This window comes from Vigna unguiculata, chromosome 11 (genome assembly GCF_004118075.2).
Source record: "Vigna unguiculata cultivar IT97K-499-35 chromosome 11, ASM411807v1, whole genome shotgun sequence".
Classification (NCBI taxonomy): Eukaryota; Viridiplantae; Streptophyta; class Magnoliopsida; order Fabales; family Fabaceae; genus Vigna; species Vigna unguiculata.
In genome coordinates this window covers 39,200,357-39,213,943 of record NC_040289.1, presented here as the reverse complement: position 1 = coordinate 39,213,943, position 13,587 = coordinate 39,200,357, and the positions used below count along the sequence as shown (strand labels likewise).

General features: G+C 31.5%; 1 protein-coding gene across 2 annotated transcripts; it reads left to right on the top strand.

The window, feature by feature from the left end:
- Window positions 1–8,157: 8,157 nt before the first annotated feature.
- On the top strand, window positions 8,158–13,587 carry LOC114169649 (nucleolin 1-like). 2 transcript variants are annotated; one of them, XM_028054893.1, is made up of 21 exons: window positions 8,158–8,388; window positions 8,513–8,561; window positions 9,020–9,162; window positions 9,262–9,513; window positions 9,630–9,752; window positions 9,864–9,971; window positions 10,073–10,183; window positions 10,366–10,473; window positions 10,575–10,676; window positions 10,788–10,877; window positions 10,978–11,010; window positions 11,120–11,182; window positions 11,313–11,405; window positions 11,508–11,555; window positions 11,636–11,724; window positions 11,817–11,934; window positions 12,233–12,327; window positions 12,409–12,499; window positions 12,579–12,670; window positions 12,835–13,187; window positions 13,304–13,587. In XM_028054893.1, exons 1-21 carry the CDS (start codon window positions 8,356–8,358, stop codon window positions 13,333–13,335), a joined length of 2,226 nt encoding a protein of 741 aa, XP_027910694.1. In that variant the 5' UTR covers window positions 8,158–8,355; the 3' UTR covers window positions 13,336–13,587. The 2 variants fall into 2 exon arrangements, with proteins under 2 accessions (XP_027910694.1, XP_027910693.1); XM_028054892.1 differs by having other exon boundaries at window positions 11,310–11,405.

Sequence of the window (13,587 nt, the reverse complement as noted above, 5' to 3'; positions counted from 1 at the left end):
AATTTAATTTATCTCCAGTTATGCACTGATCCTGTTTATTTATTTAATTTAATTTATCTCCAGTTATGCACTGGTCCTGTTTATTTATTTTATTTAATTTATCTCCAGTTATGCACTGGTCCTGTTTATTTATTTAATTTAATTTATCTTCAGTTATGCACTGGTCCTCTTTATTTATTTTATTTAATTTATCTCCAGTTATGCATTGGTCCTGTTTATTTATTTTATTTAATTTATCTCCAGTTATGCATTGGTCATGTTTATTTATTTTATTTAATTTATCTCCAGTTATGCACTGGTCATGTTTATTTATTTTATTTAATTTATCTCCATTTATGCACTGGTCCTGTTTATTTATTTTATTTAATTTATCTCCAGTTATGCATTGGTCCTATTTATTTATCTCCAGTTATGCACTGGTCCTATTTATTTATTTTATTTTATTTATATCCAGTTATGCACTGGTTCTGTTTATTTATTTTATTTTATTTATCTCCAGTTACGCAGTGGTCCCGTTTAATTTATATTTTTGTTATTATATTTATTCATAATGTTATAATCCTTATCTAATTATTTATTTAAAGTTCTTGCTTTGATTCTTATTTTATCATTATAATTAGAAAATAAAAATAAATGTGGATAGAAGAAAATTGCATGGACATTTTATCGTTGTTTTATATTCTTTGTGTATAGTTTATACAATGACATGATAGTCATCACATTTTATGACTTTTGAAAATATCCAAGAGTATGTCAGTCAAGTAAAAGTTAAGTCTGGTTTCAATAAGTTGATATTAAACCAGTGTCAGAGTGTTTGTATTTGGGAAGTCACAGTTTGGTACACTGCGGGATGAAAGGCAGGGACCATGGTGGGGTCTAAGGAAGTTTTACCAAGTAGGTGAATATCTGGATAGTTCAGAATAGCGCACTGGACTAGGATATTCATAGGCCAAACTTGGGACTATCCGATACCTGCTCGGCATCGCCAAGGTTAGGTAGTGAGTATATATCTCTTTTGTGAGCCGATGAATGGCTAATATTCTCGAGAAATAAATAATTATGATTGTACCAATGTTTTATGAGAAATACTCAACTGCCTAATCACTTCCCAAAGTAACTTTTGATGTTCAGATTGGATCATCAGAAGTGGAATATGGATCCATATGTCTGGTAAAACAAGATCAAGTTTGGTGGTTATAGGTCCAAATCTAGGCCCCCGGTGTCTGCATTGTTTGTTGAGTTTATTAAGATTGATATTTAAGGCTTATAAAGACCTCACTCCTTTCATATTTTTCTTTCATATGTACCTGTTGCATGAGCAGAAGAGGACCCTGCTCAGTGAGAGTTGTTCGGGATATTATTGGTGGATCTTCTGAAGATTGACTCATGGATAATTTCTATTTAGGAGATATTAAAAATATAGATAATCTTCTATTCTGATGTAGAACTCTTAATATTTTACAAATATATATTTTTGTAATATTTCATGAACAATTATAGAGATGTAAACTATATATATAAATATGAAGTTATGTTATTATTAATGTTCTCTCAAGGATAATCTTATGGTAAAAAAAACAATCAATTCCATATCTTTTTATCAAATAATAATTATTTAGTATAGTAGTCGGGGTGTCACATTAATCAAATCTTGTCCATAAGTAGAAGGAACTAATCTCTCTGGGGTATTAATTTCTCTTTCTTTCTTAATTTGTTGTCTTTCAATAAGGCATTGTTCATCTCCTCTTTTGTTATGCCTGACTTATGAGAATATTGTTCTTTTCTGCCATTGATCTATGAAAATATGTAACTTTTTTTTTATATGAAACTCTAATAGTAATAATAATCATGTGAGTATTAACTAGGAATTAAACCTAAAAATTTCCATCTACCTCTTTACTCTAGGGAAAAATGTTGTAAAAATTTAATTGTTTCATTTTTTAAATAATAACACATTGATTTTGGTAGTGAGAATTTATTTCACATTTTTCAAAATTTAATTTAATATTGATAAGAAAACATAATACTTCCTCTATATGTGAAATTTGATGAGTGCTTGAATAACTGCATGTAGTTTTCTCTACCCATTCAACTTTTAGTATAAAATGTTTTCTTCTTAGTTTCATTTTTCTCCCCTAGAATAACTCAAACCAATGATAGTATGCTTGAATCCACATAATTTAGCATCGACACAAAGTTATACTCTTGTTTGAAGAAGAGTCTCGATTGAAAAACTAATTCCACTACAAGCCTTATGTGAATGTTGATTAAGCTCTAAAAAGAGGAAGCACTAAAACATTAGGCCTCCATATAGGTATGGAAACACTTAGAAAAATACTTAAAACACTTCATAGGAAAAATAAACATAAAAAATAATCATAATCACCCCATAACAATTAACCATCTGGTTATACATCATTATTAATATTCATTTGTTACATATATTGACATATTGAATGTCATATTACCATTAAATTTATTTTATGTTTGGTATAATCATATTCATACAAATTTATTTTATTATCATGAATATTTTTGGTGTTAACTATTTTATATTAATATTGTACAGGACAATTTAAAAAATGTGAATGGAGAGAAAAAAAAATTCAAAAGCATGTACTGTTAGTTAAGCATATTGAATTTGTACCTTAAGAACAAGACCAACACACTTGCAAGGTTTAGGAATATTTTGTTTAATATCAATGATTATATTTTTAAATTTGTAATATATTGTCGATTATTTTTTATTAAATACTAATGACTTACTTTTTTTTAGGTACCAAATACTTGAAGATTGTCATATGCCATTTTTTAAATACTTATTTAATGTAATTATATAAAATAAAATTAGGTATCATTTTATATGTACATTTTTGGATATATAATTACATATCTTAGTTTTTGTAATTTTAAATGTAATGGATATTTTTACATTTATAATATATTATCGATTATTTTTTATTAAATACTAATGATTTACCATTTTTTTTATTTTGCAGGATCAAAATCCTTGAAGATGTTTGTATAAAATAAAATTAGGTATCATTTTATATGTACACTTTTGGATATATAATTACATATCTTAGTTTTTGTAATTTTAAATGTAATGGATATTTTTACATTTATAATATATTATCGATTATTTTTTATTAAATACTAATGATTTACTTTTTTTTTTTGTTATTTTGCAGGATCAAAATCCTTTGAAGATGTTGTCTAATGTTACTTTTAAAATACTTATTTAATGTAATTGTATAAAGTAGAATTTGGTATCATTTTATATGTAATTTTTGGATATATAGTTACATATTTTTGTTTTTGTAATTTTAAATGTAATGGATGTTATATATTTATATTTCATGTTTATTTATTTTAATTGATATTTATTTTTAAAATGTAAATGTGACTTATCTATTCATTATAACATGTTAGCTATTTACAGCAATTACTATATCATTTATAATAATAATAATAATAAATATAATAATAATAATAATAATAATAATAATAATAATAATGATAATAATTAATTATCACATAAAATTTGACAATAATATAATAATAATAATAATAATAATTAATAATAGTAATAACTAATTAATTTTACTCTTTTATATATTTGTCATAATTTTTTATTATCACTATTAAAAAAATATAATAGTGATAATAAATTTGTCACTACTATCTTATATGTTTGTGATATTTCATTATTGTCACTATTACACAAAATTAACAGTGACAACTATTTTTGTCACAATAAAATTTAGTTTTAGTGACATTTAAAATTATTGTCACAAGTATAATAGTGACATAATTGTTAGTGACAATTTTAATTTTGTCACAAAGTACTATTAGTGACATATTTATACCTTTTAGTGATGAATATTTATATCACTATAATCAATTTTTCTTGTAGTGATTGTAGCAACATAATTTTACACAAGAATTTAGTGTTTTATGATAAGTGCCAAAATTTAGTAAAGATTCATAACAAAATCTGGCATTTATGCTTTTAATTTGTGTATTTCATATTGATTCTCCCTAAATCTAAGTTTCAATCACATGCTTCCAAGTTTTGATTTAAAGAAATCATTTGATCCTATTTTGTGTGTTTTTCAGGAAAGATTGAAGAGAACTCAAGAAGAGTGAAGGAGAAAGCAAGAAATAGAGAAGAAAAGGAGGAAAATCTGCAATAGGTCGCTCAAAGCTAAGGTGTTTCGCTCAAGCTAGGACAGGCTCGCCCAAAGTTAAAGTCTTCTCGCCTAAGCGAGACACTTGCCGCCTTTCTCGCTCAAGCGAGCTTGATCTCGCTTAGGCGAGATTCTGTGAAGAAGCCATTACCAGTTTTTCAATTCTCGCCTAAGCAAGAACATGGTCGCCCAAGTGAGACCTTCCTTCAGGCTGAAGAACTCTATCTCGCCTAAGCGAGAATGAGTGGCCCAAGCGAGACCCTTCCTTCATGCTGAAGTACTTTATCTCGCCCAAGCGAGATTCAGTAGCCCAAGCGAGATTCAGTAGCCCAAGCGAGATTCAGTAGCCCAAGCGAGAGTTTGGGCTGTATATATATTTTGGAGGTTCAGAACTACAGGAGAGCTTGGAATTTTGGGAGAAGAAACGCACTTGAAGATCTGGAGAGCTGGAACCACGAAAGCAGAACACAATTTCTCATTTTCTTCTTCTTCTTCTTCTTAGCTCATAGGATTTTGTTGGCTACCATGAGTGGCTAATCTCTTTCCTTGGGATTGAATGTAATCTACTCAAACTTGGATGTAATCTGGTGATATTTATACATAGCATTTCTGTTTTACTCAATATTGGTATTATTGTTCTGCTCTTAATGCTTACTTCTATCTGATCAATAGATGTTTTGATTTTGATTTTTAGATATGGCCGGAAGGTATTTTTGAAAATCTGATTTGAACAATGATACTTGATATACTGTGATGCTAGGAATAGATCTCAATATATCAATTGCTTTTAACACTTGACTGTAATGCTGGATAGTTTGTTGAATATGTGAGGAATCAATATTCAGGGAACTAATCTTATGAATTTTATACGCGAGGGATCGATATAAATGATTTTTGAGTGTGCATCAATATTGGTATTTTTAGATGTTATATATTATATTCATCCACATTACAGACAAGGGAGATAGATGAAATTCAATCTCAGTTTCTTTTACTGAATTTTTATCTAATTTTCTGCTTTTACTGTATTTGTTTATGCAAATTAGTTTAAACGTCAATGATCTATCAAATTAAAATTTTTGTATATATATGCTGATCGAGATAATTAATTATTTTAACTGAATCCGTTCCTCGTGGTTTCGACACTCTTACTTCAAATTATTATACTACAATTGACTTTTGGTACGCTTGCCAAGAGACCAACATTTTACACATAAACTCAACAAATAGAAATTGTTTTCTATGGTGGAGAACCTAGGGTTTTACAAAATTGAATAATATGGAAGAAATTGGAACCATAAAGTAGAAGCAATCCCACCCCAATGTTATTGACAACTATTTCATGCTACAATTATGCCTCTCATTTGCATCTTTGTCTCCAATTTCGTAGCTCATCATCCTCTCTAATCCAAAAGGGGTAAAACCTTAGTGGACGAAGAAGGAGACCCGAGAAGGAGAAGAGAGAGTTTTCCAACACCCCTAACAACCTCCAAGAACCTCTCAAAAGCACCCAAAGTGTTTATATTTGTGCAAAAATGCCCTAAAATCCTTGTAGAAACATGATCAAACCATATTCGCGTATTATGGTCGATATTCTCGCCTAATGACTTCATTCTCGTCCAACGATACCCAAAATCTATGTTTTTTGTATTGTAACTTGTTGGGTGAGCCTTATTTTCGCCTAGCGAGTCACCAACTCGCCCATCGAGTTAACCTAACGCCCAATGGTGATTTTTTGGCCTTCCGGGGTGATCTAGGGCAATGTATACTATAGGTGAGTCATTTCTCTGTGTTTGTAGTGTTGGGTAGGATTCTAATGCTCCCGATGTGAGTATATGTCTAAAAATCATTAGTTTTTATCAAACCGTGCTTCCTTGAGTTCTAACTTATTTTCTTCCATCAAAATTTTTTTTATTGACTCATTTCACACACTCATAATAGAGAGTAGGAGTAAAAAACCACAAAGCAACTAAAATACAAAACAATACAAAAATAACATAAACTTGAGTATGGAGAAGTTGATTTTATTCACGAAACTTAACACCAATAAAAGGTAGAAAATAACTTTATCAATGATATATCCGTCAATATTCTGAACAATTATGTGTTGAATTGTACAACGAAAATATTTTGTCAGTTATTATTGAAAGACATATTTTGTCACTAAGTTATTATAACCAATTATCAACAAATATTTTCATTAGTATTGTCCATCAATTATTTAAGGCTATTTTGCTGCCAACTATGGTTTTACATTTCAACCAAAGAAACATGTATACAATCAAAACAACATTTATATTACAAACATACATTTTATTTAATAACTTAATACAAATATGTCAAAGTTATGATATAATTTAAATGTAATGTGTAAAAAAAAAGTGTAATGGTGCAAATTCATATAAACTAGAATTTTTGAAAAGGTTGCATGAGGATGTTAGCAATAATTATAAATGTTTGATAATCTTTGTATTCAAGGGAAGTTGATGCATCATGCACATCTTCATCCTCCTAGTCATTATGTTGGTCAATATGTAGTTATTGTTGCTGTTGTTGTTGATCTTGGTGTTATTGCTAGTCCTAGTGTTTGTGTCAGTGTTACAGAGAGAGTGCTCATGAAAATGGAGGAATTGTCTAACTAGTGTCTTAAAGATTGAACCTCCCTCTTCAACGTCTGATTTGCCTTTCCATTTGCATTAAGTCGTTGTGTAAGTCGTGTGAAACCTTATAAAATGTAAGGCAAAGATAGTGATGGAGGTTGATTGAGACTACATTTGCAAATGTATAATGAGTAAAAAGTTATCCTACCATATATTATTCCTTTTTTTTTTCACCAACAATTTGAACTTAACATTGAGTCCTGATGATCTCTTGTTGTATGAGATCAATATTGTTATGTTATTATGATCCATCGCCACACAAGGAAAGCTCATATTTGACATGTGAAAGTTTAATTTCAAATTCTTCTTCATATTAAAATTGAGGAATTATCATCACATGACATAAATAAGTTTGAGTAAATAATATATTAAAACTAAAAAAGGCTTACATGTTTCTTTCTAACTTTTTCATTAAAAAAATGGCTATTATCCTTAGTTATGGATTTGCCGAAATACCTTCTCAAAAACTCCTATGTGTGCAATAAAAAAAATGTGATTTTAAATTTGAACATATAATTTTTTGAAAAGGTAACTTGTTAGTACAAAGATATAAATAGTTAATTTTTGTATGATATGTTTATGATAAAGATATAAAATTTTTGATATGTTTTTTTATAACTTAAAAGTAATTTTTTATTTCATATATTCCCACACAACATTGCACAACATTGCACACTTATTTTGAAAATAAAATTCGAGCAAGAAATTAGACGATTCAAGTCGATGTTAATTTAAAAGTGAGAAGAAAAATATTCAAACACCTGCATTAAATTTTCTATTAAATTGTATATAATTTTTGTAAACTAAAATATTATTTGTGCGGGGTATATACTTAAGCCTATTAAGTAAATAATTTATATACATTTTAAAAAAATCTGAATATAACATTATTCGAAGGGAACATTGTGAATATATAAAGAAATATAAAAATATCTAACTTGATTTAAATTTTTTTAGTTATTATAATATAAAAAAAACACTCTTAATCATCCTTTTTTGAATAGAGTTTCTCTAAATATTTTTCTTATTTTTTTACATTTTTTGATTTATCATTTTCAATACATTTAGATTTAACTGAAATTTAATTTTATAAATAATTTGAATAATAAAAAAAGTAATATTATAAATACTATGTTAAAAATATTTAATTCTTATAAACAAATTTTTATTTATTGAGTTTTTTTTTACAAAGATTAATAAAAAAAACTATTACAATTTTAACTGCATATATAATTTAATTTGGAAAGAAAAAAAAATCTAAGCCCATGAAAGCGTTAGTCAACAAAACGCGCAGTGACATTGTTGCAAGGCCCAAAACCCTAACCCCTGACCAAAGAGAGGCGCGTAGTATATAAATATAGCAGCTGTATCCTCTCGGACACACTCTGTTGTTCCCAAAACCCTAATCCTTCGCAACGGTAGGGTTTTGCAGAGCCTCTTTCTTCTTTCGCATTTTCTTCCTCCTAACCGGCGCCACCCTGCTTTTCACGTTCCTCTAATCTGAAATGGGCAAGTCTAGCAAGAAATCAGCTGTCAAGGTTTGTGCTTTGTTTCAATCTTTATATGAATTTTATTTTTCGTTCGACGTTTTTCTGTTTACCTATTTTTTCTGAGCTAACTTCTCTTTGTTTTATTTTTTGATGTTGTTTTGGTTTCTTGAAGGTTGACGCCGCTCCAGCTGCTGTTCCGCCATCCAAATCCGCGAAGAAGGGTACCATATAGTTCTCTACTTTTGTTTGAGCTTTGTCTGATGTGTTTTTTGTATTTTGTTCGGTGTCCTTATGTTATTTGTTTATACATCATGTTATCTATATTATATTTTTGTTGATCAGTTTTACTTAATGGCTTGTTTTTAGGTTTGGTTCGGGTCTGTCTTGTATTGGTTAAAACCAATGTTGTTTTGAAATTCAGTTTGAAACGAATGAATAAGTTTGGTTGATTTTGTAACTCATGGTTGTCATTTTGTGGAATATAATTCAAGTTTGAACTGAGATGATTAACTTTTTCGTTGGTCTTGTTTGTCTTGTGCTTTTAAGTGAGAATCTGTACCAAGTATTTGTTGAGAACTAGTTAACATACCACACAAACACTGTCACTTCGGGTTTGGAACTTCATCTTGATATTTTGTTTTTTAGTTGTTCTTTTTCTTGAACTATTTTTCTCTTTCAGGTGGCAAGCGACAAGCTGAAGAAGAAAGTGAGAAAGCGATTGCAAAAAAACAGAAGATAGAAGAGGTTGTGCAGAAGCAAAAGAAGGAAGCAAAGGTGCAAAAGAAGGAGAGCAGTTCTGACGATTCTTCTTCTGAAGATGAGGTATTGCACAAGTCTTATTTATGGTTTAATGGATTACAAGGTCTAAATTTCATGTCATCTTTATCGTCTCTAACTATTTTTTATTGTTTTTTGTACAAGAAACCTGCTGCTAAACCTGCTGCTCTTCCAAAGAAGACCCCTGCTAATAATGGTGCTGTAAAAGCCCCTGCAAAGAAAGGAAAACCAGCTTCCAGTTCTTCTGAATCATCTGAAGATGACTCTTCTGATGAGGACGAAGTGAGTGCAAAGAAGCCACAGAAAGTGGCAGCCGCGAAACAAAAGAAAGCTGCACCACTGCCCAATAAAAAGGAGAGTAGCTCAGATGATTCTTCTTCAGAGTCTGAGGAGGAGGTATTAAACCTGATTATTTATTGTTGAATTTATAAATGAAATTTGTACTTCCTGTCAACATAGTCATACTTTCTTGTATCTATTCCTTCATTGTGTTTCTATTTTTCTTCAATCAGAAGCCTGTACCAAAAGCTGTCGTGCCTTCACAAAAGGCTCCTGCTAAAAATGGTGCCCCAGCAAAGAAAGGCAAGCCAGTTAGCAACTCGGAGTCTTCTGAAGATGACTCCTCTGAAGATGAGGTATTTATGATTAAATTACTAAAATTGCTTAAATTTTACGTTAGTTGAATTATCACTCATTGGTATTGTTGTCGGCTTTGTCATTACTTTTTCTTTCTTTTTTGGTTTCAGAAACCAGCTGCCAAGAATGGCTCTGTAACTGCCGCTGCAAAGAAAGGCAAGCCAGCTGCAGCTGCAAGCTCTTCTGATTCATCTGAGGAGTCCTCTGACGAGGATGATGTGAGTAATACATTTCATCATATCTCAACTGGTGGAAGCCAAATCAATTTATTTGTTTGTTGAAATATTCACCATTCTTGTTTTTTTGATATTGTTCTAAGGTTCCAAAAACCAAGGTGGTCCCTGCTGCAGGGAAGAATATAGCGTCTTCTAACAAGAAGACTCAGCCTAGTGGAGGTTCTGACTCTGATAGCAGCTCTGATGAGGACGATGTAAGTTTTATACTAACACCAAAATTTTCTATATTTTATCTGGAATTGAAATAAGAAATTATATCTAGTAGATTGTTCAGTGTGTTTCTATTGAGACAATCTTTATTTCTCCATTATATGTGGGAACATTGTGCAATAATTTTCTGCTTTTGTCCTTGGGTTTATTTGGTTGATAATATTAGAAAAAGAAAACATCTGCAACTACAAAGCCGCCTGCCTCATCAGTTGCTCCCGCTAAGAAAGTGGAAAGCTCAGATGATGATTCAAGTGAAGACTCTGATGAAGATGATGTAAGTTGTCGGTTATTGGTTGTGAGTGGAAATCGAACCTGTTTTGTTCATGTAAATTGTTTTTAGGCGTTATGTCTGTTCTTATAATTGTAAATACATAGGATGTCAAGCCCTCTGCAACTGCTGTGTCAAAGCCTTCTGCTGTGCCAAAGAAGAAAGTTGATAGCTCTGATTCTGATGATAGCAGCTCTGATGAAGACGATGTAAATTTTCCAATTTTATCATCTTTGAATAGTGTTTTTGGTTCATGCTCTTCAAGTCAATGATAAGCTGGTTTTGTCAACCTTAAACAATTCCAATGTTTGTGTTTCTAGAAGGAGGCTACCAAAAAGGTTTCCAATGTCAAGTCAGTGCCTGTGTCTAAGCAGCCTGTTAAGACCTCAAAAACTAGTGATTCAGAAGAGGTATTTTATTTAATTCTTCTTTTCCATTGTTTTGGTTTTATAGTTTTTTAATAAATTTAACTTTTCTGACATTTTGGTGAAATTTATATAACTTTTGCAGGAGTCTTCTGAAAGTGATTCTGAAGAGGAAAAGGTTGGTTCAATTTTGGTTGTATTTTATGCATATTCCCCTCGAATGAAGCTTTTTCTGTATTTGGTGATCACTTGTCAATTTGAATTCATTGAATTGTTGCTATCCGCAGGGAAAGAAGATGGATATAGACGAGGATGATAGTTCTGATGAAAGTGAAAAGCCTCAGAAGAAGGTACAAACTCCCTTTTGGCCTATTATTGGTTTAGTAGAATTGTTCTGGTTTGGTACTTTTATATTTTAATGTTGTTTGCATTCTTATTTGTTTAAAAGTAAGGTTTAATTTTTTCCCTTTTTCTTAGAAGGCTGTGAAAAAAGTCAAAGAAAGTAGTGACAGTTCAGATGATGATAGTGAGGAAGAAAGTGAGGAGGAACCCTCCAAAACTCCGCAAAAAAGAGTAAGCAGCGACAATTCTTTTTCTTATGTTATGTTTTTACGGTTAATTTGTTCGATCTTTTTTTGATGCTATTCTAATATTTACTTTATTCTTGCAAAACAGGCTAGGGATGTTGAGATGGTAGATGCTGCTTCATCCGGAAAGAAAACTGTATTTAAACTTAATCTTCTTTTGTATTCTTTCTTGCTTTGAATGCCAGTTGTGTGATGTTTTATGTGGCAATTTTGCAGCCCAATACTCCAATTACACCAAATGCAGAGAGCGGCTCAAATACTCTTTTTGTGGGGAACCTGGCGTACAGTGTTACCCGAGCTGATGTGTATGTGCTCTTTCTCATTCAATATTTGTTCTTACCTATTCTTGCCTTTTTAACTTATTTAACTACTAATTTGATGTTTGGTATTTGTGCAGGGAAAATTTCTTCCAGGATTGTGGAGAAGTTGTTGATGTTCGTCTTGCTACAGATCCGGAGGGTAATTTTAAAGGATTTGGTCATGTTGAGTTTGCAACAGTTGAAGCTGCGCAGAAGGTGAGTTTCTGATACCTTATGATCTATATACATTTAATTCTTGTAAATTTTTTATTACAAGAATTTTTTAATTCTGTTCTTTGGTGAACTTTTAAAGTTTTAAGGATTTGTCCTGTTATTTTTCTCGTTTAAGAAAGTAAAAGCTATTAGAGATTATTAGCATTGAAGGGGCTATTTTCTATGTTGTGTGGTATTATCTATCAGTAGTTTTTCCTTTTTGGCTATTATGTGTGTTCTGAATTGAGTATATGCGTATTAATATTATTTAGTTGAGAATCTCTTCATTATTTATTATTAGGCTCTTGAGTTGAATGGAGAAGAATTATTGAATCGTCCCCTGCGTCTGGATTCAGCCAGGGTCCGGGACAAGGGTGCTTTTACTCCCAATAGCAGGTAATTGGTGTTTTATATTATTTTTTTGTAAGCATCATCGTCAACATCACTTAACCGATTTTCTTATTTCCATTACTGTAGCAATTGGAAAGACTCATCCCAGAGAAGTGGAAGAGGCCAGTCTCAAACACTATTTGTTAGGGGTTTTGATAAATCACTTGGGGAAGATGAGGTAATATATCTAATTCAGTACCCGTTGGCTATAATTTATTGCTATTATAGGTGTGTATAATATTTTGGCTTTATTTTAGATAAGGGCTAGTTTGGAAGAACATTTTGGTTCTTGTGGAGAGATTACAAGGGTATCAATTCCGAAAGATTACGACACTGGTGCTGTCAAGGGGTATGTTATCTGTGTCTTCTATTTTCTATTCTCGTCCTGTTGTTTCACTATTATGTGATTTGGTAGCTTGACTTAATTGCATTTTTTCCTTCCATTTTAGTCATGCATAAATGATTGTCAGGATTGTTCTTTTACCTACAATTTGACATTTGTAATATTTACAGGTTTGCTTACATGGACTTTGGTGATGCTGATAGCTTTGGCAAAGCTCTAGAACTCCATGAAAGTGAACTTGGAGGTTATACCCTCTCAGTGGATGAAGCCAAGCCTAGGGATAATCAAGGATCCGGTGGAGGTGGAAGAGGCGGTGGTGGAAGAGGTGGTGGTGGTAGGTTTGGTGGAAGAGGTGGCAGTGGCGGTAGGTTTGGCGGCAGTGGTGGTGGACGTTTTGGTGGTAGTGGTGGTGGCCGATTTGGTGGAGGTGGAAGAGGCGGTGGTGGTGGTGGTAGATTTGGTGGAAGAGGCGGTGGTGGAAGAGGTCGTGGACCACCAAATAGATCCATGGCGGAAGGCACAGGTATAGTTTTTTATTAGGATTTACCTTGTTTTAGTTGTCATGTGCAATTGCTGCATAAAACTGTTTTACTGCTGCACGGATGATTCACTAGTTTTATGTGATTTATGATTATGCAGGGAAAAAGACCAAGTTTAACGATGAAGACTAGAGTGGCCTGAGTCTTTCTTGCAGATACTGAATTAGTATTTGTTTTCTTCACCTTCTATTAGGTTTTTTGTCACATCAGTTTTGGTATTTGTTAGTATGAATTCTTAGTATTTTGCTTGTATTGGGAAATTTTGAGATTTGATACATTTGTCTTTTATGCATTATTATATTACAGTAATTGTAGCTCTTCAGCATCGCGGATTACTTTAAGCCGAAGCAAATATAAATATATATTTATATATTTATCGGAAAA